This window comes from Muscardinus avellanarius (assembly GCF_963383645.1).
Source record: "Muscardinus avellanarius genome assembly, chromosome: 15".
Classification (NCBI taxonomy): domain Eukaryota; kingdom Metazoa; phylum Chordata; class Mammalia; order Rodentia; family Gliridae; genus Muscardinus; species Muscardinus avellanarius.
In genome coordinates this window covers 41899341-41926006 of record NC_137801.1, presented here as the reverse complement: position 1 = coordinate 41926006, position 26666 = coordinate 41899341, and the positions used below count along the sequence as shown (strand labels likewise).

The 26666-nt window shown below is 40.8% G+C and overlaps 1 protein-coding gene across 1 annotated transcript in view; it reads right to left on the bottom strand.

Moving 5' to 3' along the window:
• The window catches only part of LOC308273966 (general transcription factor 3C polypeptide 6-like), a gene marked incomplete at both ends in the record, with an annotated part of 49742 nt that extends 23320 nt beyond the window's left edge, over window positions 1-26422 (bottom strand). The window contains 1 exon segment of the mRNA XM_080711363.1: window positions 26313-26422. Within this exon segment, the coding sequence (XP_080567489.1) occupies window positions 26313-26422 (110 nt within the window).
• Between the last annotated feature and the right edge of the window lie 244 nt (window positions 26423-26666).

Sequence of the window (26666 nt, the reverse complement as noted above, 5' to 3'; positions counted from 1 at the left end):
TCATTTTCTTCACATTCTCCAGGTACTAGCCCTGTGGAGGATGAACCACAGAACCCCACAATGTCTTGTCCACTCTCAGATGCTCCTCTTCTTCCTCCTCCTTCCTCTTCTAGAGATTAATCTAAATCTCAGATGTAAAGAAAGGAGGAATAATTAGTTTGAACTAACCAAATGTTATTCTAAGTCTTTTTTTTTTCTACTACTGGAGATTGAGCCCAGGGGTATTTTACCTCTGAGATACACCCTCAGCCCTATTTTATTTTTTGTTTTGAGAGTCTTGCTACTTGCTGAGGCAGTCCTCAAACCTTAGACCCTCCTCTCTCAGCTTCCCAAATAAGAGGATTACAGGCTGCACTTCCATTCCCAGCTTTTTCTAAGCTTTTTGCCTTCTTCCTGGAACTAAGCTTTTTTAACTAAAAACTTCACTCCTTTGTTCTCTGATTTTTCTTTAACAACTTTCCTAGAACAATACATATCTCAAGAATGGAGGAAGGGCTATAGGAGTAATAGAAAGACTTATAGAAAGGCACATTATCAGTCAATATAAAAATATTATTCCATTACAATTAAAGGTATGTCTCGGCCTTATATAAAATTGTCCCTTTAAAACTGCAGTTCTGGGCGTGGTGGCGCACGCTTGTAATCCCCATGCTTGGGAGGCTAAGACAGGAGGATCGCTCAGGTTCGAAGCCAGCCTCAGCTGGCTTAAGAGACCCTGTTTCCAAATAAAATATAAAATAGGTCTGGTAGTGTAGTCCGGAGGTAGAAGTCCCCTGGGTTCCATCCCCAGTACCACAAAATAAATAAATAAATAAATAAATAAATAAATAAATAAATAAATAAATAAAATTGCAGTTCTTCCAGGAGTGGTGGTGCATGCTTGTAATCCCTGCGCTTGGGAGGCGAAGACAAGAGGATCACACAGGTTCGAAGCCAGCCTCGCTGGCTTAAGAGACCCTGTTTCCTAAACATATATATATATAATAGGTCTGGGATTGTAGCTCAGAAGAAGAAGAGTTTCCAGGAACCCCAGTACCACCACAAAAAAAAAAAAAAAAAATTGCAGTTCTTTTTTTTCACCATCCACTCAAAGAAGGAAACTTTTCTGATGACCTAAGTTAAGTTTCCTTGGAGTGAAAAAAAGTATTAGTTATTGTTAAGGGTTTAACTATGTCTGCCAAAAGATAGGTTGAAGTCATAATTCCAAGTACCTCAGAATGTGACCTTATCTAGACATAGTGTTATCAAAGATGCAGTTAGTTAAAATAAAATCATACCGGAACAGGATGAACCCTTAATCCAACATGGCATCCTTAAAAGGAAAAGAGAATAGAGACAGAGGCAGAGACTCATATAGAAGATGGTGCTATAGTTCAGATCGGGAACATTACCCCAGAAACCCTTATTAAAGGCTTGTTCCCCAGAGTGGTGCTATTGGAAAGTGTTGAAACCTTTAAATTGTAAGCCCTAGGGGGAGGTCTTTTGGTAATTGGGGGTGTGCTGTCAAAGGGGATCATGAGACCGCAGTCCCTTCTTTTTTCTTCCTCTCGTCCTGGCTATGAAATGAATGGTTTTATTCTGCTATGAGCCCCCACCATGATGTGCAGCCACAGTCCCAAAGAAATGGGGGCCAGTTGATCATGGACTGAAACCTCTAAAAGTATGAACCAAAATAAATCATCCATCTTTATAAGTTGACCATTTCAAGTATTTGTCATAGAAAATCTGAATGGCTAACATGGATGACTGGGTGATGACAGAGGAAGATGCATCGATAAGCCAAAGAATGTGCAGGATCTCCGGTAAACACAAGAAGCTAAAGAGCAAGGCATAACTCTTCCTCTCAGGTTTTATATGAAAATACGGCCTCACATTGAGGGTGACTCATAATTGGTCCCATCGGGTAAGTGTGCTAGCCCCCGAGTAGACTCTGATGGAATATGAAGCATGGGCCTCTTGACACCCTGATTTTGAACTTTTAGCCTCCAGAACTGTGAGACAATAAATTTCTATTGTTAAAACTACCCAGTTTGCTGGGCGTGGTGGCGCACGCTTGTAATCCCCGCGCTTGGGAGGCAGAGACAGGAGGGTCGCGCAGGTTGGAAGCCAGCCGCACTGGCTTAAGAGACCCTGTTTCCAAAAAATAAAAAAGTATAAAATAGATCTGGGAGTGTAGCCCAGAGGTAGAAGGGCTTCCGGGAACCCCAGTACCACACACACGCACACACACACAAAACTACCCAGTTTGTGGTACTTGAGAGTCTGAGACAGGAGGATCAAGGACAGCCGCAGCAAGTAGTAAGACTGTCATCAATCTAGTGAACCTCTGTTTCAAAATAAATATAAAATAGGGCTGGAGGTATAGCTCAGAGTTAGAATGCCTCTGAGTTCAAACCCCAGTGCCAATTTTTTTTAAACTCAGACAACAAAAACAATTATACAAAAATGTAGTATTAAACCACGTGGCACTGAGAAGAACATCAGAAGCATCCCAGAGACTCCTAGACAGCCTGATTTCTGTCCCTAGACTCTTCCCCAGTCCTCAAGGGTGACCTTATTCATAGCATTGACACAAAGAAATTTCTGTGTCCCTGACCTTAAGGGCCTTGTGCTCCAGGATCTTAAAGACAAAACTTCCAATCAAAGGTCAGTCTTCCCAGAGGAAGTGAGTCTTGTTTTGAACACAAATACCATAGGCTAATAGGACAAACAGGACAATGTCCACATTTAGAAAATTTATGCTTGCTCTGACTGTTAGTCCCAGGCAGGATTGGGCCAACCACATGGATCTGAGTTCATCCTTACAGAATACACCTTATAGTAAGACCTGTCTTAAATTTTTGCTTGCCAGAAACCTTGCTGATTTGAATTAGAATAGCCCGCCTAACTTTGTTCTATGAGGTCCTTTTCTTCTGACATGGGCCACTGAATAAGTTGTCTCTGTTGAGACTTCGATGTTCACTGATACATAACCAATAAATTCTCTTTTCCACAGTTACATGGTTGACTTTTGACACTTTCTGTTTTCAAAAAAGGAAGCAAGAAACAGAGAATAGATTGGGCCCAAAGTAAGAACAGATTGAGAAGCCAAATCATAGGTTTAAAAAAGGCTAAAGGAAGTAAAGCCTGTCTAGGCTTGCTCATTTGCCCTCATGGCCCACATCCAAACAACCCACAGATTTTATCTACTTCATATCCAAAATGCATCTCAAATCTTTTTTGCTTTTCTTCTTTTTTTAATAACCATAATTTTTTAAGACCAGGCAACCATTATCTCTGCCCTGGACTACTACTTAAAATCTCCTAACTGATCTCTCTTTTTGCATTCTTATTCCTGTATAATACATTCTCTACATAGCAACCACAGTAACCATAAATCATTAAAAAAAAAAAACTACTTCTTATCTCCTAATTTAAATATTTTAGTTTTCATTTTTAGCCAAGATGGAGTAACAGTTAAAAGACCTACTCTCCTTCCTAAGTAACTAAAAAAATATATTTTCAGACAGGTAGTACAAAACTATGGGCCCCAAGAGAAGGGAAGCCCTGTTGTAGCTTGGGCTTGGGCTTACTGCCTTGGAGGCAGCTTCCAGCCCATGGCTTCACAGATGGTGCTCCAGATAGGGGAGGTGAGGAGGCTGGAACTGGGGGCAGAGTGCTGGAGGAGAGCAGGCTGCACAGAGAGAGCAGGAGCTCCAGAAGCCTGCAGAGGCCACCAAGTCTCTGGAAACTCAGACATGCAGGTTATCAGTGAACCTGCCCCAGGCCAGGGGAGAGACCACCTCAAAGGCATAGGCAGAATAATGTGCATTTCTGGGAATATTTCACGTTCCTAACATCCAAAATAAAGAGACCTCATAGTACATGGGGACTTGGGAAGAGACTGGTATTGGCGGCCATAAAAAGGTATTACATTAGTAGTAAATTAGCTGAGGGTAGAGAGTGCTCTAGACATGTCTTAACAAAGCTTAAAAACAAGTCTCAAAATAAGCGAGGTGATTCCAAGTAACTGTGCAGCAGAATAAACCCCAACATTCTTTTAAAAAATAGGATGAAATCCAGCAACCAAAGATAAATTCACATTATTTGGCATCTAGTAAAAAATTTTAAGCATTTTATGATAATAGACAGGACTTCTGAATATGGCAAAATTAGAGGCGAGTGAATTCTGACTTCACAAAACAAGTATAAGATGGCTAGAAATGTCAAAAAGAACAATTTCTGGACCCTGTAAAATGACTCAAGGCAAATAGCAAATTGAAAAGCATTTACTGATTGTTAAAAGAATTTCTAGAGCTTTAAGTAAGAATAGTAAGAGTCTATAGAGTTCTTTAGGCTAGATTCTGGGGATTGAAACCAGAGCATTGTACCTCTGAGCTATACCCCAATTTTATTTTTAGCCTCATTTTATTTTTTATTTTGAAGCAGTATTTCACTAAGTTTTTAGGTCCTTGCTAAATTGTTGGGTCTGGTCTTGAACCTATGATCCTCCTATCTCAGCTTACCAAGTACTTAGATTATAGGTGTGCACCCCCACATCCATCTTGGAGGATAATAGTTTTGGGGTTTTTTTGCAGGGGGAGGGGGCAGGGATTGAACCCAAGATAATGAACCCAGTACTTACTAGCTACACCTCCAGGCCTCTTGATTTATTTTGAAACTGAATCTTACTAGGTTGCTGAGACTGGCCTCAAAATTGTAATCCTTCTGTCTCAGTCTCCCAAGTATCAGGATTACGAGTGTGCACCACCACACTCAGCCAGAATGATAGTTTTTAAAGGTGAACCTGGTTATAAAACCAGTAACTTTGCTGCCAGAGAGGCCATAAATATTGTCAAAAATACATTTTCAGCTGGGCGTGGTGGCGCACGCTTGTAATCCCCATGCTTGGGAGGCAGAGACAGGAGGATCGCACTGGTTCCAGCCTCTCTGGCTTTAAGAGACCCTGTTTCCAAATTTATTTATTTATATATTTATTTATTTATTTATTTATTTATTTATTTTGTGTTGTTGCGGGTGGAACCCAGAGGCTTTCTACCTCCGGGCTATACTCTCAGGCCTATTTTATATTTTATTTTGAAACAGGGTCTCACTAAATTGCTGAAAGCCTCACTAAGTAGCTGAGGCTGGCTTCGAACCTGCGCGATCCTCCTATCTCAGCCTCCCAAGCGCGGGGATCCTGTTTCCAAATTTAAAAAATATAAAATAGGTGTGGGAGTGTAGCCCAGAAGTAGAAGGGTTTCCAGGAAAAAATAAAAATACACACACACACACACACACACACACACACATTTTCATACAAGGAATATGAAACTATGGCCCCTGAGAGAAAGGAAAGCAACAAGATGAGTCCTATAATTATATGAACTTACTGCTTTAGATGCACTTTCCAGTCCATATCATTACAAAGGATAAACCTAACAGGGCCGTAGAGACTGAGCTCTGGCCAAGGGAGGGGAGGTGGCTAGGATAGGAAGGAGCGCACTGCAAGAGAGTGGCCTCAAAATTGTAATCCTCCTGTCTCAGTCTCCCTGACTGGGGCAAGAAGCAAAATGCCCTGGTAGCATTGTCAGTAAAAGAATATTTGGTAGAAAAAGAAAAGACAAAACTTAACAACTCTGCTAATCTGAGGGCTAACAGAGTTGGGACAAGGGACAAAACCAGGCAGAAATGTAACAAGGAGTTTCTTGAAATGACAACGCCACATTCCTGGCTGACCAGGATACCGCACACATACAAAGAAAATGCCTGGGGAGTCTTGAGAACTGGCACTCAGAACTGTGAGTGCAGTTATGCCTCAATCTACAGATAGGCCAGAGAGGGGCGGGTGGAATTTTGTATATCCGGTATTTGAGCTAAATCTTCTCAAATTATTGACTGAAAACTAAGCCATGTTAGTGCAGAGATGAACTCAAGTTAGCCAAGATAAAATATTAAAATGAGAATCCAGGTGTAACTGGGAGTTCTCATTCTCACCTAGCCCACACTTGTCATCCCAGTAGTTGGGAGGCTAAGACCAGAAGGATCGCGGTTCGGGGATAGCCTCAGCCACTTAGTGAGGCCCTCCACAACTTAATGAGACCATGTTTTAAAATAAAGAATAGCCGGTCGTGGTGGCGCACGCTTGTAATCCCCGCGCTTGCGAGCCGGAGACAGGAGGATGGCACAGTTTCGAAGCCAGCCGCGCTGGCTTTAAGAGACCCTGTTTCAGCCGGGCGTGGTTGTCGCGCGCAGTGACGACTCTTACACGATCTTCCTCAAGCAGTTTTATTACCCCAGGTTCTTGTACAGTTCCTCTTTAATGCTCTCTCAACGCCCTCTCAGGTAAAAACAACATCAGTCTTCTATCCTCTCCCTCATCACTCCACCAACCCTCCTTCTGGCACTCTATGTCTCTGCTGCAGCACACACCGGTCACAGTGGTGGCTTTGTGAACATGTCCGTCGCAGCTCGGAGCCCAGAGCAGTCCGCCAAGAAACTGCTCTTCCTGTCCACCAACCCTCTTAGCTCCTTCTCCTCCCCCCGCCGCTAGGGCATGCGCGCTTTTTAACCTTCTCCTGGGCGGGCAGGTGGTAGCACGAGGCGTTGCGTCACTAATTATCCGTAAGGCGCCTGATAGGGCTCACTGCGCAGGCTCAGGGCACCGCCAGCCTCGTGAGCCTCGTGACTTGGCTGCAAGCCCAGGCGCCATCTTGAGTCCACGCTGGCAACAAGCCTGGGTGCCACCTCGGTCCTGCCGAGTGGGCCCCAACATATCTCCCTTTTTGTTTTATTAAAATAAGGCTCGGGATCGTGCCTGTCTTAGGTTGCCGACCCTCAAGGACCATTCTTACCCGTCATTGGGAGAACAATAGCATGATTGTTTCCCTGTCTTAGGTTGAAAGGTCCCGGGGACGATCTTACCCGTCACTGACTACCGATCCAGCATACTGAGCCATACATGGGGAGATAAGCCAGCTTCTAGGGCTGCCAGAGCTTGCACCAATATGCGCTGTTGTTGCAGTGTGCGTTGTCGAGTTCGCCTGATATATCCAACCATGAAACATCATGCTACCACCAGCAAGAATGCCCAGAACGCCATGCCACCCCAGTCTTTTAAAAAACCCAATGTTCCGTGTATTAAGTCCATTCATTGTTGTACTGCGGCGACTTCCACGCGGGTAGAATTAATTGCAGCGATGGATGCTCATAGCTCAATCATGGTGTGTTCAAATTCACGGCTCCAAGTTCCTAGAAGCGTCTTGCTTAATTGACGAAACAAATTGCCTGCATGGGAGAAATTCTGATACTGCACATACGTTATACATATAGTCCAGATAATTGAGCTTGCTGAGCCATGCCAGCAGCCACATGTGAGGATAGAGCATTCATAGTGGCTGCAATAACTGCCACGGCCACAGAGGCCACAATTACAGCAATAAGAGCAGAAATTCCAAAGTCTCCAAGGATGCATAGAAGCATAGCAGAAAGTCAGAAAACAGGTATCAATAAAACAACCTAAACTATCATTAACCAAGGTAAAGGAAGAGGGAAAGTAGAAATAATTCCCCAAAGATCTTAAAGAAAACAACTCATCTCTACGGTACCGAGCAGCAGTTTACAACTCTTACGTTAGGAACTAATCTTCTGACCTATCCTTTACACATTAGGCGCCTTTTCCAACTAACCTCAGGTGTCTTCCATCTATGGTGGCGGATTAGGAGAGGGAGTCGAATCAGGACCAGCCCGATTCTCTAACTTGCTTACACTAAAAAATATCCTCCTTAATGGAGCCCCCTTTGATCGGGGAAAATATCCTCCTTAATGGAGCCCCCTTTGATCGGGGAAATAACTTGCTTACACTAAAAAATATCCTCCTTAATGGAGCCCCCTTTGATCGGGGAAAATACAGCGCTGTCCCTCGCTTTTCCGCGAGCCTCGCTTATCCGCGAGCCTTATTTACTAAATATCCTCCTTAATGGAGCCCCCTTTGATCGGGGAAAATACAGCGCTGTCCCTCGCCTTTCCGCGAGCCTCGCTTATCCGCGAGCCTTATTTACTAAATATCCTCCTTAATGGAGCCCCCTTTGATCGGGGAAAATATCCTCCTTAATGGAGCCCCCTTTGATCGGGGAAAACACTAAAAAATATCCTCCTTAATGGAGCCTCCTCCTCCCTTTTCGGAGTCAAGGAGTACTTACCAGCCAGCTGCCCTGGACTGCCGAGGTTCTGATCAAAGCGAAGTTCCCCGTACGGGCCACCACTTGTCGTGCGCAGTGACGACTCTTACACGATCTTCCTCAAGCAGTTTTATTACCCCAGGTTCTTGTACAGTTCCTCTTTAATGCTCTCTCAACGCCCTCTCAGGTAAAAACAACATCAGTCTTCTATCCTCTCCCTCATCACTCCACCAACCCTCCTTCTGGCACTCTATGTCTCTGCTGCAGCACACACCGGTCACAGTGGTGGCTTTGTGAACATGTCCGTCGCAGCTCGGAGCCCAGAGCAGTCCGCCAAGAAACTGCTCTTCCTGTCCACCAACCCTCTTAGCTCCTTCTCCTCCCCCCGCCGCTAGGGCATGCGCGCTTTTTAACCTTCTCCTGGGCGGGCAGGTGGTAGCACGAGGCGTTGCGTCACTAATTATCCGTAAGGCGCCTGATAGGGCTCACTGCGCAGGCTCAGGGCACCGCCAGCCTCGTGAGCCTCGTGACTTGGCTGCAAGCCCAGGCGCCATCTTGAGTCCACGCTGGCAACAAGCCTGGGTGCCACCTCGGTCCTGCCGAGTGGGCCCCAACACGTGGTGGCGCTCGCTTGTATTCCCAGCATTCGGGAGGCTGAGACCTGAGGACCGCGGTTCGAGGACAGCCTCAGCTACTTAGTGAGGCCCTCTGCAACTCAGTGAGACCCGGTTTCAAAATAAAGAATAAAAAATAGGGGAGAGGGTGTAGCTCGGAGGTCAAATACCTCTGGGTTCCATCCCCGGAACCACAAATCAATCAATCAATCAAAATAAAAAATAAAAAGAGCTGGAGTATGTCTTAGAGGTAGAATGCCCCTGGATTCAATCCCCCGTACCAAAAATAAAAAAATAAAAATAAGAATAAAAAATCTGAGCAGAGATATCAGCAGTAACTTAAAGATTCCACTATTTAAGTCCAAACAAACAAACAAAAATTCAGAGGAAAAAAATAATAAGAGAGTTGCTATGTTACTGAAAATACCCAGTAAAAACTTATATAAGAAATTAAAAGAAACAAGAAAATGGAACCCATATTCAGGAAAAATCAGTCAAGAGAAACTAACTGTATGGGCCCAGATGTTGTATCAAGCAGACAAAAAATTCTAAGCAACTCCTATAAATATATTCAAATAATTAAAGACAATTATGTTCAAAGAATTGAAGAAAAATATGGAAAATGTCTAAAAATAGAAAATATCAATCAATAAATATATGCTTAAAAGAATCAAATGGAAATTCCAGAGTTGAAAAGCACAATAACTAATATAAAAAAATTCTTAAATGAACTTCACAACAGAGTTGCATTGGTAGAAGGTCGTTCAGTGTCCTGAAGAGAGATCAATAGAAAAATTTCAACCTGAAGAATTAAAAAAAACAATTAAAAATTAATAAAGCCTCAAAAAACTGTGAAACAGAATCAAGCATTCCCATGGACTTGTAGTAGGACTACCAGAAGGTGAGGAGCAAGCAAAAGTTGGGAAACAAAAGCATTTAAAGCTATTAGGTAAAATCTTTTGAAATATGATTATAAATATTGATTCTTAAATTCAAATGTAATAAGGCCAAAAGGTGTAAACTCAAAGAAATCCACCAGAGCCAAGTGTGGTAACATACTCTGTAATCACAGTACTTGGGAGGCTGAGACTGGAGGATTGCAGGTTTGAGGCCATCCTCAGCAGTTAAACAAGACCCTCAGCAACTTAGCAAGACCCTGTTTCAAAATTTTAAAAGGAGTGGGGGCTGGAGAATATAGCTTGGAGGTAAAATGCACCTGGGTTCAATCCCCAGAACAGGAAGAAAAAAAAGAGAGAGAAGAGAAATCCACCGGAAGACACATCACAGTAAAAAAAAAAAAAAAAAAAAAAAAAAAAAAAGTGGAAACCCTGGGGGTGGGGGGAATTTTGAAATTGGCAAAAGAAAAATGACTCATGATGTAAAGAGGAACAAGTTATGATTAATAGTGGACTTCTCATCAGAAGTAATGGAGGCCAGAAGGCAGTAAAGTGATGTTTAAAATGCTGAAAGAAAAACCTTTGAACCAAGAATCCTATATCCATCAAAGGCAAAGGAAAGCACCCTCCTAGATGATCGGAACCTTAGGGAATGTGTTGCTCGTTGACCTGTCATCCCAGAGATGCTAAGGAAGGCCGTCGGCGAAAAGAAAACGGAACCAGGCGGTCAATCGCATCCACAGAAAGAAAGAGCATCGTGATGGGAAATATGTGGGTAATCTAAGAAATACATGTTTATAAACATAAAGATCTAAGAAATATGTTTTTGTTTATAAACAAATGTTTTCCCTTTATCCAATAATTTCTTTAAAAGCATGAAATTGTATAAAATAGTAATTATAACACTAAATTATTGGGTTTGTAGCACATATAGGTTAAAATATATGACTATAATAGCACAAGTGCAGAAAGTGCAAATAGTAATATTAGTGCATCCTTACTGCATTTTCCCGGAACTGTCCATGTTCATCTACATTAGACTGTGATTATTAAAATGTAATTACTAGAGCAGCCATCGTGTTTGTGTGTATCTCCTATCAGTTCTGTTTCTCTGGAGGACCCTGGCTGATGTATAGATTTTATAAAAAGAAGCCAGGCGTGGTGGCGCACGCTTGTAATCCCAGCATTCGGGAGGCTGAGACCGGAGGATCGCGGTTCCCAGGCAGCCTCAGCTACTTAGTGAGGCCCTGCGCAACTCAGTAAGAACCTGTTTCAAAATAAAGAATAAAAAACAGGGCGGGGAGTATAGCTTGGAGGTAGAATGCCCCTGGGTTCCATCCCCAGACCCACAAATAAAAGGCATATTATGCATACAGTAATGGTTAAGAAAAAAACCCGCACAACGGTGCACCATTGTAATCCCTTTCTTTGGAAGGCTGAGACAGGAATCACAGGTCACAGTTAGCCTCAGCAATTTAGCAAGGCCCTCCAAAACTTAGTGAGACCCTGTTTCAAAATTAAAAATAAAAAATAAAAATGGGACTGGGGGTGTAGCTCAGAGGTATAATGACCCTCTTACTCAATAATTTATAGAACTAGCCAACTGATTTTTGACAAAGGAGTCAAAAACATACACTGGAAAAAAGATAGCCTGTTCAACAAATGGTGTTGGCAGAACTGGGTAACCATATGCAGAAAATTGGAAATTAATCCTACTTTCTCACCCTGTACAAGAGTCAATTCAATCCACAGTGCCACAAAACAAACATATAAAACCCCTGGGGTTAGCAATATTAGTATCAGACAAAATAAATATTCAAATAAAAGATATTACTAGAGAAGAAGGAAATTTCATGAAGATAAGAGAGAAAAGAAATCAGCAAAAAGATATTACAGATGCACACCTGTCATCCCACTACTTGAGAGGCTGAGACAGGAGGATCACAGGTTTGAGGACAGCCTCAAAACTTAGCAAGCCCCTCAGCAACTTAGACCCTATTTCAAAATAAAAAATTAATAGGGCTTGGGTGCCCTCAGAGGTAGAAGTCTTCTGGGTTCAACACACACACACACACACACACACTATAGAGAGATGATAGATAACAAATACGTATAATATACCTAATACATAATGATATGGGTTCAATACATGCACATATAATACATATGTAATATGGGTTCGATACATACACACACATACTATAAACAGATGATAGATAAGAAATATGTACAATGTACCTAATAACAGAACTCTAAAATGCATGAAGCAAATATAACTGAAAGGAAAAACAGAGAATCCAACAGTTATAGACAGACTCGAACATTTCTTACTCAATAATTTATAGAACTAGCCAACTGATTTTTGACAAAGGAGCCAAAAACATACACTGGAAAAAAGATAGCCTCTTCAACAAATGGTGTTGGAAGAACTGGGTAACCATATGCAGAAAATTGGAAATTAATCCTACTTTCTCACCCTGTACAAGAGTCAATTCAAGATGGATCAAAGACTTGGAAATAAAACCAGAGACCTTGAAGCTTCTTGAAGAGGGCGTAGGTCCAACACTGCAACACATAGGCACAGATAAACACTTTCTCAACAAGATCCCAACGGCTCAACAAATTAAAAAGAGAATCAATACGTGGGATTGCATGAAACTGAAGAGCTTCTGTTCAGCAAAGGAAACTATCAGGAACCTCAACCGAGAGCCAACAGAATGGGAGATTTTTGCCACCTACACCACTGATAGAGGACTAATATCTAGAATATACAGAGAACTCGAGAAACTCAACACTAAAAAAACAAATCATCCAATAATAAAATGGGCAAGTGAACTAAATAGACACTTCATGAAAGAAGAAATTCAAATGGCCAATAAATGCATAAAGAAATGTTCAACATCATTGGCAATCAGAGAGATGCAAATCAAAACTACCCTGAGATTTCACCTAACTCCAACTAGAATGGCAATCATTCAAAACACTAACAACAACAAATGCCGGCGAGGATGTGGAGAAGTGGGAACTCTAAAACACTGTTGGTGAGCCGGGCGTGGTGGCACACGCTTGTAATCCCCACTCTTGGGAGGTGGAGACAGGAGGATCGCGCTGGTTCGAAGTCAGCCTCGCTGGCTTAAGAGACCCTTTTTCCAAATAAAAATATAAAATAGGTCTGAGAGTGTAGCCCAGAGGTAGAAGGGCTTCCAGCAACCCCAGTACTACCAAATAAATAAATAAATAAACAAACAAACACTGATGGTAGGATTGCAAATTAGTGCAACCACTTTGGAAAACAATATGGAGAATCCTCAGAAGAATGGGAACAAATCTACCATTTGATCCAGCAATACCACTTCTGGGTATCTACCCAAAAGAAAAGAAACCAAACTACCAAACTAATGCATGTGTATCTATGTTCATAGCTGCACAATTCACCATAGCCAAACTATGGAACCAGCCAAGATGTCCATCAACAGATGAATGGATTACAAAACTGTGGGATATGTACACAATGGAATTTTACTCAGTCATTTAAAAAAACTCAGTTACATCATTTTCAGGGAAATGAATGGAACTGGAGGATATTATGCTAAGTGAGATTAGTCAGTCACAAAAAATAAGAAATCGGATGCTTTCCCTAATATGTGAAAGCTAAGGAGAAATGGGTCATAGGAGGAACTCTAGATGAAAAAGGAAATACTACAGAGCAGCAAACAAGACAACCTAAAGGAGGGGATGGGAGGGGGGAAGAAGGAAATTCTCTAAAACACACAATGTACTTAAACATACTGAAGTCAATTACTAAGCCAAGCATGGGAAGGAAGGACGGGGAGGGAATGGAGTGGGAATTGGGTAGGGGCTAAATGGGTGAAGTGTATATGTATGTCCACAAAAGAAATATAATGCACAATAAAACATTTTACAAAAGGAATGAAAAATAGGGCAGTGGTGTAGGTTGGAGGTCGAATGCCCCTGGGTTCCATCCCCAGATCAGCAAAAAAAAAAAAAAAAAAAAAAAAAAGGCTTAGGATGTATTTCAGTTGTTGAGAACCCATGGATTTCATTTATTATTATTATTATTATTATTATTATTATTATTATTATTATTATTTAGGTACTGGGGATGAAACCCAGGGCATTCCACCTCCGAGCTATACCCCTAGCCCTATTTTTTAGTCTTTTTATTTTTTATTTTATTTTATTTTTTGATGGTACTGGGGTTCCTGGAAACCCTTCTACCTCTGGGCTACACTCCCAGACCTATTTTATATTTTTTATTTGGAAACAGGGTCCCTTAAGCCAGCGCAGCTGGCTTCTAACCAGCACGATCCTCCTGTCTCTGCCTCCCAAGCACGGGGGTTACAAGCGTGCACCACCATGCCCTGCTCTTGTAATCCCAGCATTTGGGAGGCTGAGACCGGAGGATCAGGTTCACGGACAGCCTCAGCTACTTAGCGAGGCCCTTCACAACTCAGTGAGACCCTGTTTCAAGATAAAGAATAAAACTGGGCAGGGGTTGTAGCTCAGAGGTCAAATGCCTCTGGGTTCCATCCCATACCCGCAAAAAAAAAAAAAAAAAAAAAAAAGCAATTGGCTGAAAGTGTGTGGACTTGTTTCTGGGTCTTCTATTCTGCTCCATTGGTCTATGTATCTGTTTTTGTGCCAGTACCATGCTGTTTTTATTACAATGGCTTTGTAGTATAATTTAAAGTCAGGTATTGTGATTCCTCCTGCATGATTTTTGTTGCTGAGAACTACTTTGGCTATTCTAGGTTTTTTGTTATTCCAAATAAATTTAAGGACTGAATTTTCTATGTCATGAGGAATGATCTTGGTAGTTTAATGAGCATTGCGTTGAATCTGTAAATCGCTTTTGGAAAGATGGCCATTTTAATGATATTTATTTGCCTATCCATGAACAGGGAAGATCTTTCCATCTTCTAAGATCTTCTTCAATTTCTTTTTTCAATGTTTTATAATTTTCTTTGTAGAGATCTTTTACCTCCTTGGTTAAGTTTATTCCTAAGTATTTTATTTTTTTGTGGGAGATCCTGAGTGGAAGTGTTTTCTGAATTTCTTTTTCGGTGGATTTATGGTTGGTGTACAGGAAACTTCTGATTTTTCAAGATTGAGTTTGTATCCAGATACTTTGCTGAATTTGTTGATCAGTTCTATAAGCCTTTTGGTTGAGTTTGTTGGGTTTTCTAAATATAGTATCATGTCATCTGCAAATAGTGAAAGCTTGAGTTCTTCTTTTCCTATTTTTACTCCTTTGATTTCCTATTTTTCATTCTTTATTTTGAAACAGGGTCTCACTGAGTTACAGAGGACATCACTAAGTAGCTGAGGCTGTACGTGAAATGCAATCCTCCAGTCTCAGCCTCCTGAATGCTGGAGACATTTTTAATTTTAAAATGGAGCATTGCTAAATTTGACTAGAGAAGACATGATAACTAAAGGTACATGATCCTGGAGCAGGTACTGGACAGAAGGGAAAAGAAAATTACTCAAAAGTACCTTCTTAGGGAAACTGGAAAATCTGAGTATGTACTGAATATATTAGGTAATAGTAACTTATCAATATTAAATTCCTGAATTTGATGATTTAATGGTAATTTTGTAAGAAAATATGATTTTTCTTTAAAAAAAGGTGGTTAGAAATAGTTCAGGATGAAGGGTAGTATGTCTATAATGTATTTTCAAAAGTTTTTAAAAAAAATATATGTGTGTATATAGGCATGAATTTTCACCTCAAAAACTCTGTCTCTCTGGTCAGGCATGGTGACCCATGCCTATAGTCTCGTTACTTGGGAGACTGAGCAAAGGGGATCAGAAGTTCAAGGATAGCCTTAGCGATGTAGGGAGACTCAGCAACCTAGCAAGACCGCGTGTGTGTGTATGTGTGTGTGTGTGTGTGTGTGTGTGTGCGTGTGTGTGTGCGTGTGTGTGAGTGTGTGTGTTTTAAGAAGGACAGGTCTACAGTGTATCTCAGAGGTAAAATGCCCCTGGGTTCAATTCTCAGTATCACAAAAGAAACTGTCTTAGTTCGCCTTGTTTTTTCATCTTCTACTAGGTATGTTTTTCCATTGAGAAAAGCTATTATTAACACGTTCCATTAATTTAAGAAGGTAAGAGAAAACATGAGTAATGGAAAATTAAAAATACCTAAATTAAATTTCAAGAGATGAAAAATATTTTCTGAAATCAATTAATTAATATATGTATTTATTTATGGTGCTGGGGAATGAACCTAGGGACATCCTATCTCTGAGCTACATCCCCAGCCCTATTTTATTTTTTATTTTGAAACAAGATCTTGCTAAGTAGCTGAGAGGCTCCATATGTTGCTGAGGCTGGCTTTGATCCTGTAATCCTCCTGTTTCAGCCTCCCAGCACTGGGATTACAGGCATACGCTATCATGCCCAGCTATATCTGAAATTTAAAATACACTGGAAGTCAGGCATGGTGGTCAGCCCCAATACCTGCAATCCCGGGGCTTGAGAGGCTGAGACAGGAGGATCGCAGGTTTGAGGACAGCCTCAGCAAGTAGTATTTTATAAATAAAAATAATAAATAATAAAATAGGTCTGGAAATGTAGCTCAAAGGTAGAACACCTCTGAGTTCAATCCCTAGTCTCACACACACACACACACACACACACACACACACACACACACACATCCAGCATGGTGGCACATGCTATACTTGGGAGGCTGAGACAGGAAAATCTCAGCTTCCAGACCAGCTTCAGCAACTTAGTGACACTCTCAGCAACCTAGGGATACCCTATTTCAGAACAGTAAAAAGGGCTGGGGTATAGCTTGGAGGTAAAATGCCTCTGGGTTCAAGCCCCAGCACCACACTAAAAAAATAAAATAAAATGCATAGGTAAATATTGTATCTTGCAGTGTTTTTACTGTCCAGTTGGGCAAACCCTTTTCCAATATCATAAATCAATGCCTAGCCGGGCATGGTGGCACATGCTTGTAATTTCAGCATTAGGGTGGATCGCAATCTGCAGGCAGCCTCAGCTACTTAGTAAGGCCTTTCATAAATCAGTGAGACCCTGTTTCAAAAATATAAAGACACGCCGGGCATGGTGGCACATGCTTGTAATCCCCGCGTTTGGGAGACGCAGGAGGATCGGGCAGGTTCTAAGCTGGCCTCGCTGGCTTAAGAGACCCTGTTTCCAAATAAAAATATTAAAAATAGGTGTCTGGGAGTGTACCCTGAAGGTAGAATGGGTTCCAAGAAACCCAGTACTACCAAAAATGAATAAATAAAAAATAAAAAATAAAAAGACTAAAAAATTGGACTGGGGGTATACTAGGAAGGCATTGCCTTTGGGTTCTACCCCCAGTACAGCAAATAAATAAATAAATAAATAAATAAATAAATAAATAAATAAATAAACAATGCCTAAAACATAATTTCCTTTAGGCTGTCTTCCCAGATTTTTTTCAGAGAAAAAGCTCTGATATGACATTCCTGTAGTTATTTCCTATATTACATATTTAACTTGGTCAAACTTGCCCTAAAGGGCAATCATCCTTCATCCATCTTTTTAAAAATTAATTAATTTATTTATTTATTTATTTATTTTTGGTGGTACTGGGGGTGGAACCCAGAGGCTTTCTACCACCAGGCTATACTCCCAGACCTATTTTATACTTTATTTGGAAACACGGTCTCACTAAGTAGCTGAGGCTGGCTTCAAACCTGTGCGATCCTCCTGTCTGAGCCTCCTAAGTGCGGGGATTACAAGCATGCGCCACCACGCCCGGCTGTCCTTCATCCATCTTAACATACATTTCCCACCTATTTATGACTTGACTTAATGTGTAAATTAGATTTGTAAATCTCATTCACCACACACACAGACACAAATACACATATACACACATACATATATATCACTGTATCTGTTTTTTACTTTAGCTTCTTATTTATTTATTTATTTGTTTGTTTGTTTGTTTGTTTGTAGTACTCGGAATTGAGCTCAGGGGCATTCTACCTCTGAGCTACACCCCAGAATAATTTTTTTTATTTTTTTTATTGGTGCACTGTATTCATACATCATAATGGCATAAAAAAAAATTTGTAGACATACATGCACACATCACCCAGTCAGCCCCTACCCAATCCCCAACCCCTTCCTTCCCCATCCCTTCTTCCCATGCTTAGCTGAGTGGTTGACATCTAGTATTATAGCAATTTATCCAAAATTAAAAATGATATTCTCACATAACAGTTTCATTTGTCTGATATCAAGCTTTTGATGACTTAAAGATAGCATTTCAATATTTCTTTTTGCTTTCTTTCTTACCAGAGAATATTTTTTTCTTTTTTTTTAGGTGAAACTATTATACATTTATTTATTTTTCAGAAAAAATCTATCCTAATGTGGAATATGGACTCTAGATACCCAAAACGATCTTGAAAAAGAACAAAGCTAGAAGATATATATTTTCTGATTTCAAACCTTATAAAGCTACAATAATTGAAACAGTGTAGTACTGTTCTAAAGGCAGATATATAAACCATTGGAGTTAAATAAAAGCCTAGAGATAAATTCTTCCATATATTGTCAAGTTATTTTTGACAAGGTTTCCACGAACATTTGGTGGGGGAAATAATAACCTTTTAACTAAATATTGTTGAAAAATAATAATTACATGAAAAAGAATAAAATTGGACCCTTACCTAATCCCATATACAAATATTAACTCAAAATACATAAAAGACCTAAATATAAATCTTAAGACTATAAACTTTTAGAAGAAAATCTGGGTCATAAAACCTCACAACATTGAAATTGGCGTGATTCTTGGATATGATTTCAATGGCACAGGCAACAGAAGAGTATAAAAACTCCCTAAAAAATAAAAAAATATTGTATATCCAAAGACAATGTAAACAGAGTTAAAAGTTACTGATAGAATGGGATAAAATATTTCCAAATGCTATATCTGAAGGTATATTAATATTCCAACTAGAAATCCTAAAAATTAACAACAATAAAGGCAAACAATACCATTTAGAGATAGGTAAAAGACTAACATAAATAATGAGTCTCCACAGATAACCAATCTTAGTTGTCTGTTGGATGGAAAATCTTGCTTCTCGGGTTCTGGTGTGTGTTACCTATTTCTTCTTTGTAGTTAATCTCTTTGAGTATTTTCTCTAGTGCTGGTTTTGAAGACGTAAATTCCTTCAGTTTCTGTTTGTCATGGAAGCTTCTTATTTTTCCATCTAATTTGATAGAAAGTTTTGCTGGGTAGGAAATTTTTGGCTGGAAGTTGTTTTCTTTCAGAGTTTGGAATATGTTACTCCAAGCCCTTCTGGCTCTCATGACTTGGTTTGGGAAGTCTGGAGTGATTCTAATTGGTTTGCCTCTGAATGTCACTTGGCCCTTTGTTTTTGTTGCCTTTAAGATTCTCTGCTTGGCTTCCACATTGGTCATTTTGACAATTATGTGGTGTGGGGATCCTCTTCTCCGATCCTGTCTAAAGGGAGTTCTATAAGTTTCCTGGACCCGTGTATCGACCTCTTGCTCTATGTTTGGAAAATTTTCTGCTATTACTTCCTTGAAGAGATTGTTGATCCCTTTGGTTTCACCTTCTTTTCCCTCCTCTATTCCAATTATTCTTAGGTTGGCTCTCTTAAAATGGGCCCATATTTCTTCAATGTCAGATTCCTGCTGTCGGATTTTTTTTCTAAATTAGAAACTATGCGTTCATTTTTGGGTTTTTCCCTTGGGTCACTACGACTTCACTTAAGGTGCTCTGGATCTCAAGTCTGTGGTATGTCAGTCACCACTACTCCTTTACTGGGTTGTATCGCAAAGTCTCAGACCCAGGGAGTCAATTGAGGCTTTTTTAGACCATGGGAAATGCCAGGTTGGGCGTTCTCCTGAGGGGGGTTGTGACTATGGTGTGATATCTCTGCCACCGCCACTCCCCCACTGGGTCAAGTCCCTGTGAGTGCAGTACTGGGATTTTTCCTCTAGAGGCCGCAATTTGACTCACTGTTGTTCAGTGCGCTGATGGAGCTTTAGTGGACTCGGTGAATTCGCTGCTGCTGCTGCCGCCAGTGGCAATATGGTGCTGCTGCCACGCCTTTGGCCGTTAGGCTGGCTTATTTCTTTTCTGTTTTTGAGCTCTGCTCTGAGTCCCTGCAGCGTGTGCTGAGCCCAGACCCTGGGAGCTTTAGACGCTCCCTGCACTGAAAAATCTGCCGAATTCGGCCCGGCTGATCCACAGCGGCTCACCTCGGCTTGCTGTCCGCCGCTCCTCTCTGGGGCCTGGTGGACTGTTGAGTGCATTGGTTGGTGCCGTCTGGTGAACTCGCCGCTGCCGCCAGCAGTATGGCGCTGTTGCTGTGTCCTCGGCCGTGAGGCCGGCATATCTCCTCTCTGCTTCTGAGCTCTGTTCTGAATCCCCCTCCTCTCTGGGGCCTGGTGCTGCAAGGGAAGATGGCGCCTGTGCCGCTCCACGCTGCGGCTCTGGCTGTAGCACTGTGGTCTGTTTTCTTTCTGGTGTCTAATTTTTCCAGCCCTCTTTTTCTCTGTCCCTTATATTTACATTTTTTGTTTCTCTGGTGATGGTGTTTTCTGGCTATGAAAGGTGCTGACTTTGTGGTAATAGAGATTGGTTGATAGCAAGGCTCATAAGCCCCGCTTTTCTCCGTTGCCATCTTCCTGGATGCTTCTTTATTCTTTATTTTGAAACAGAGTCTTACCAAGTTGCTAATGGCCTCACTAAGTAGCTGAGGCTGGCCATGTACCTGCCATCCTCCTGTGAGCTTCCCAAATACTGTGATTACAGGCATGAGCCACCACGCTCAGATAACTTTAAAGGAACTGTGTTCATGTAATATACTAGGGCTGACTTGGATGTTTTTTGTTTTGTTTTGTTTTGTTTTCTTTTGTTTTGTTTGGTCCTGGGTTTATACTCAGGCACATTCTACATCCAAGCTACACCATTAAATGTATTTTACTTTTAATTTTGAAACAGGGTCTCACTAGGTTATTGAGAGTCTCACTAAATTGCTGGGGCTGGCTTTGAACCTTTGATTTTTCTGTCTCCACACAACAAGTATTGGGGTTACAGGTGTGTGTCTCAATACCCGGTTCCTGACCATACTCTTAAAAGAAATCCATTGTCTCAAATTCTTATGCCACACTTCATTCCTAAGTCAATAATAACTTCTTTTTTAAGGAAGATGGAGTAGATATATATTTTTCCTTTCCTGCCACTCAATACAACGAAAACTACTAGGCATTATATATAAAAACACAAAAACTCTATATGGTAGAAAGAAGAAGGTAGACTATCCAGGACCTTAAAACCAAGGAAGAGACTTCCGGGAAGATGGCGACCAAGAAAAGCGGGGCTTAAGAGCCCCGCTAACAACCAATCTCCATTACCACAAAATCAGCACCTTTCATAGCCAGAAAACACCATCACCAGAGAAACAAAAAAATCACCAGGCTCCAGAGAGGAAGGGGACTCAGAACGAAACTCAGAGCCACAGAGGAGATATACCAGCCTCACACCTGAGGATGCGGCAGCTTCACCTTACTGCCGGCGGCAGCGGCGAGTTCACCGGATGGCTACAGTGAGCCGAGGTGAGCCACTGCGGAACAGCCGGAAGGGATTTTTCGGCACAGGGAGCATCTAAAGCTCCCAGTGGCTGGGCTCAGCACACGTTGCAGGGACTCAGAGCAGAGCTCAAAACCAGAGAAGAAATACGCCAGCCTCACGGCTGAGGGTGTGGCTGCAGCACCATATTGCCACCAGCGGCAGCAGCAGCAGCAGCGAATTCACCGAGTCCACTACATCTCCATCTGTGTACTCAACAACGGTAAGTCAAATTGCAGGCCCCAGAGGAGAAATCCCAGTACTGCACTCCCAGGGACTTGACCCAGTGGGGGAGTGGCGGTGGCAGAGATATCACACCATAGGAGAACGCGCAACTTGGCACCCCCCATAGTCTAAAGCAGCCTCTATTGACTCCCTGGGTCTGAAACTTTGTGATACAACCCAGTAAAGGAGTAGTGGTGACTGAGATACCACAGACTCGAGATCCAGAGCACTGTAAGTGAAGTCATAGTGAATCAAGGGAAGAACCCAGAGAAGGCACAAACTTCTGAAATCATGGGAAACAGGAGTAACAATGGAGCAATGAATGCCCACAACCCCACAACATCAGAACCCGATGAAACAGAAATTTAGAGATTTCTAGAAGATCAAATCAGGAAAATAACTGTAGAAATAATAGAGCTGTTTCTAAAAGTATTCAGAGAGAGCCAAAAAGAGATAAAGGATGCAATTAATGAAGTAAAGGCCTCAATTCAAAGTACAAACAACTGATTAGACCACATGGAGAATAGAATCTCGCTCTTAGAAGATGATCAATCCAAAAATGAACGCATAGTTTCTAATTTAGAAAAAAAATCCGACAGCAGGAATCTGACATTGAAGAAATATGGGCCCATTTTAAGAGAGCCAACCTAAGAATAATTGGAATAGAGGAGGGAAAAGAAGGTGAAACCAAAGGGATCAACAATCTCTTCAAGGAAGTAATAGCAGAAAATTTTCCAAACATAGAGCAAGAGGTCGATACATGGGTCCAGGAAACTTATAGAACTCCCTTTAGACAGGATCAGAGAAGAGGATCCCCACGCCACATAATTGTCAAAATGACCAATGTGGAAGCCAGGCAGAGAATCTTAAAGGCAACAAAAACAAAGAGCCAAGTGACATTCAGAGGCAAACCAATTAGAATCACTCCAGACTTCCCAAACCAAGTCATGAGAGCCAGAAGGGCTTGGAGTAACATATTCCAAACTCTGAAAGAAAACAACTTCCAGCCAAAAATTTCCTACCCAGAAAAATTTTCTATCAAATTAGATGGGGAAATAAGAAGCTTCCATGACAAACAGAAACTGAAAGAATTTATGTCTTCAAAACCAGCGCTAGAGAAAATACTCAAAGAGATTAACTACAAAGAAGAAATAGGTAACACACACCAGAACCAGAGAAACAAGATTTTCCATCCAACAGACAACTAAGATTGGTTATCTGTGGAGATTCATTATTTATGTTAGTCTTTTACCTATCTCTAAATTGTATTGTTTGCTTTTATAGTTGTTAATTTTTAGGATTTCTAGTTGGAATATTAATATACCTTCAGATATAGCATTTGGAAATATTTTATCCCATTCTATCAGTAACTTTTAACTCTGTTTACATTGTCTTTGGATATACAATATTTTTTTATTTTTTAGGGAGTTTGTATACTCTTCTGTTGCCTGTGCCATAGAAATCATATCCAAGAATCACGCCAATTTCAATGTTGTGAGGTTTTATGACCCAGATTTTCTTCTAAAAGTTTATAGTCTTAAGATTTATATTTAGGTCTTTTATGTATTTTGAGTTAATATTTGTATATGGTGTTAGGTAAGGGTCCAATTTTATTCTTTTTCATGTAATTATTATTTTTCAACAATATTTAGTTAAAAGGTTATTATTTCCCCCACCAAATGTTCGTGGAAACCTTGTCAAAAATAACTTGACAATATATGGAAGAATTTATCTCTAGGCTTTTATTTAACTGCCTTTAGAACAGTACTACACTGTTTCAATTATTGTAGCTTTATATGGTTTGAAATCAGAAAATATACATCTTCTAGCTTTGTTCTTTTTCAAGATTGTTTTGGGTATCTAGAGTCCATATTCCATATTAGGATAGACTTTTTTCTGAAAAATAAAAATATAAATATATGATAGTTTCACCTAAAAAAAAAGAAAAAAATATTCTCTGGCAAGAAAGAAAGCAAAAAGAAATATCGAAATGTTATCTTTAAGTTATCAAAAGCTTGATATCAGACAAATGAAACTGTAATGTGAGATTATCATTTTTAATTTTGGATAAATTGCTATAATACTAGATGTCAACCACTCAGCCAAGCATGGGAAGGAGGGATGGGGATTGAATGGGGTGGGGATCAGGTGGGGGCTGACTGGGCGATGTGTGCATGTATGTCTACAAAAGTTTTTTGTATCTTACTATGATATATGAATACAATGCACCAATAAAAAAAATTTAAAAAAAGGAATGATATGACTAAGCTCCCTGAGTTTTCTTTTTGTCTCATATACACAAGGCAGGTGCTGAAGAAGATGGTAACATGAGAATACCAACCAACACAGACATAAAAGGTCCCGATAAAAGCCAGCTGTCTTTAGCTAAGGGCCAGGAAGATAGAAAACTCTTACATAGTATCTGTTTAATTGAAGCACAACATCTCAGAAAAAAAAAAAACCCATGGCCCCAAAAAAGAATCCTCCAGAAACACAATTCATAAAAGAAAAAGTTGATAAATTGGACATAATAAAAATGTAAAAAAAGATGCAAAGCCAAGCTATAGGCTGGGAGAAATCACTTGCAGATCATATATTAGACAAAGGGCTAGTATGCAGAATATATAAAGAACTCCCAGAATTGAACAGGAAAAAATCCAATTAGAAAGGGGCAATGGATTGCAAAATTATGGGAAATACACACAATGGAATTCTATTCAGCCATAAAGAAGAACAAAATCATGTCATTTGCAAGAAGGTGGAAAGCCCTGGAGAACATTATGTTAAGTGAGATCAGCCAAGAGCAGAAGGAGAAGGTACATATGTTTCCTCTAATATGCCCAAACTAGGAAACACAGAGGATACCAGCGGGACTACAGATAATGGAGGGGAAATATCAGCAAAGTTTGAATGGAAAGATAGGAGAGGAGGAAGGCTGAACTTGATTAATAAGGGTCTACATCCGAATATGTGTAAAAGTATGAATATGGCATGGTTACCCTGGACAACCATTGGTGGGAGGGGGGAAGGGAAAATGGGGGCGGGGGGAGAGGGCACCAAGTATAGTTCAAATGTATACCATTTATGTTCAATAAAAAATTTGTATTAAAAAAAACATTTTATGAACATGTTTAAAAAAAAAGAAAAAGAAAAGGGGCAAAAGAGGATATGAAGATGACATGTAACTACGTGAAAAAATGCTCTACCTCATCAGCTCTCAGGGAAGGGCACACTAAAACCACAGCAAGGTACCACTGCATACCTATCAGAATGACTTCAACAAAAATAATATGCCAAATTCTGACGAGGATGTAGTGAAATGCAAAACGATACAACCAGTCTGGAAAATAATTAGTAGTTTCTTAAAAAAATCAACTCCCGTAGGATTAAGCAACTGAACTCTTGCACATTTGTCTCAGAGCAGTGAAAAATTATGTTCACATAAACACCAGCACATAAATGTTGTAGCAGCTTTTTACATAATTGATAAAACCTGGAAGAACACAAATATTCTTCAGTGGATAGTGGTTAAAGAGAATGTGGAACATCCATACCATGGGTGCTACTCGGCAATAACAAGGAATGGACTGTTGGTACAGGAGCAACTAGGATGAGTCCCCAAAAAGTTATACTGAATGAAAAAAATCAATCCGTAGAAGTCATATATCATGTAATTCTGTTTGCATAATGTGTCTGAAATGACAAAAATCACAGAGATGAAGAACAGATTCATGATTGCCAGGAGTTAAGGACTAGACAGAGGGAAAGAGAAGCAGATCGTGCTCTCAAATGGTAACATAAAGGGTATTTGTGTTGATTGAAATGTTCTCTTTTACTACCAGTTTTGGAAAGTTGATTGTAATTTTGTATTCCAGTTTTACAAAATATTACATTTGGGGAAGCAGTGGAGGGTGCGTAGCATTTATGTTTAATTTTTTTTTACAACTTTGTACAGTCTATAATTAACACAAAATGAAAAGATTGTGTTTAAAAAAGTAAATACACCAGATGAGATCGCATTCATTCTGGTTTTTTATTCACTTGTTTGTTTTTGTCTTTTTAGAACTTAGTGTAAAAATGATAGAATGATAGATGATAGTGTAAAAATTGGTAGGTGATCCTTCCTGGAGAGCAAGATGACCCTGGGTGCCTTGTGAAAAAGAAGTGAACAGCCGAGCGTGGTATGGTAGTACACACTTATAATCCCAGCATTTGGGAGGCTGAGACAGGAGGACCAAGGTTTTTAGACAGCCTCGGCTACTTAGTGAGGCCCTTTGCAACTCAGTGAGACCCTTTCAAAATAAAGAATAAAAAATAGGGCTGGGGTGTAGCTCAGAGGTAGAATGTCCCAGGTTTCATCCTCAGTACAAAAATAAAAAATAAAAATTAAAAAAGTGTCCATGCAATGGAGGTTCAAAGCACCAGAACGAAGCCAGAGACAGCAGTCGAATTTCACTAACGTTTTAATTAAGTCCAGGCCTGGCCCTGGTAGTTCCCTTGCATAATTTTTTAACAGGCTCACACACACACTGTAAAAATGCCTTTCATGAACTTTCCTCAAAACGTCACTGACCCATGTCACAGCACTGCACTCAGGAAGGACTACTGTCAAGCCAAGGTGAGCTTTATTTCCTGAGCCACACCTGCTTTAGTGGCAATTACAGGCTTGAATGGCAGTTGAAATAATATTTGACTTCGGGTCCTCTCCAAGCCTCCCCGCCCTCTCTCCCCCAGCGATTACAGGTGGTTTTGCTCCCATCTCATCAGTCCCCACCAGAGCACGGTCTGTCCAGTTTCTGCGGGTCTCCTGCCGTCTGTGCGGTGACCCCTGGCCTGGCTGTGCAGGGTCAGGCCCACACCGCACTCAGTGTCCCACCTCCCCATGGCCGCCACCCACATCCTTGGAGCTAAGAGGGCTTGCCCCGCTTGGTGATCGGTGATCGGGAGCAGAAAGTGAAACTCTCAGCCGCTTGTGGTAACAGACACCTGTAATCCCACTACTTGGAAGGCTGAGACAGGAGAATTTGCAGATTCAAGGCCAGCCTCCGCAATTTAGCGAGACCCTTAGCCATCTAGCAAGACCCTGTTTCAAAATTAAAAAAAAAAAAATAGAAAGGGGTGGGAGAGT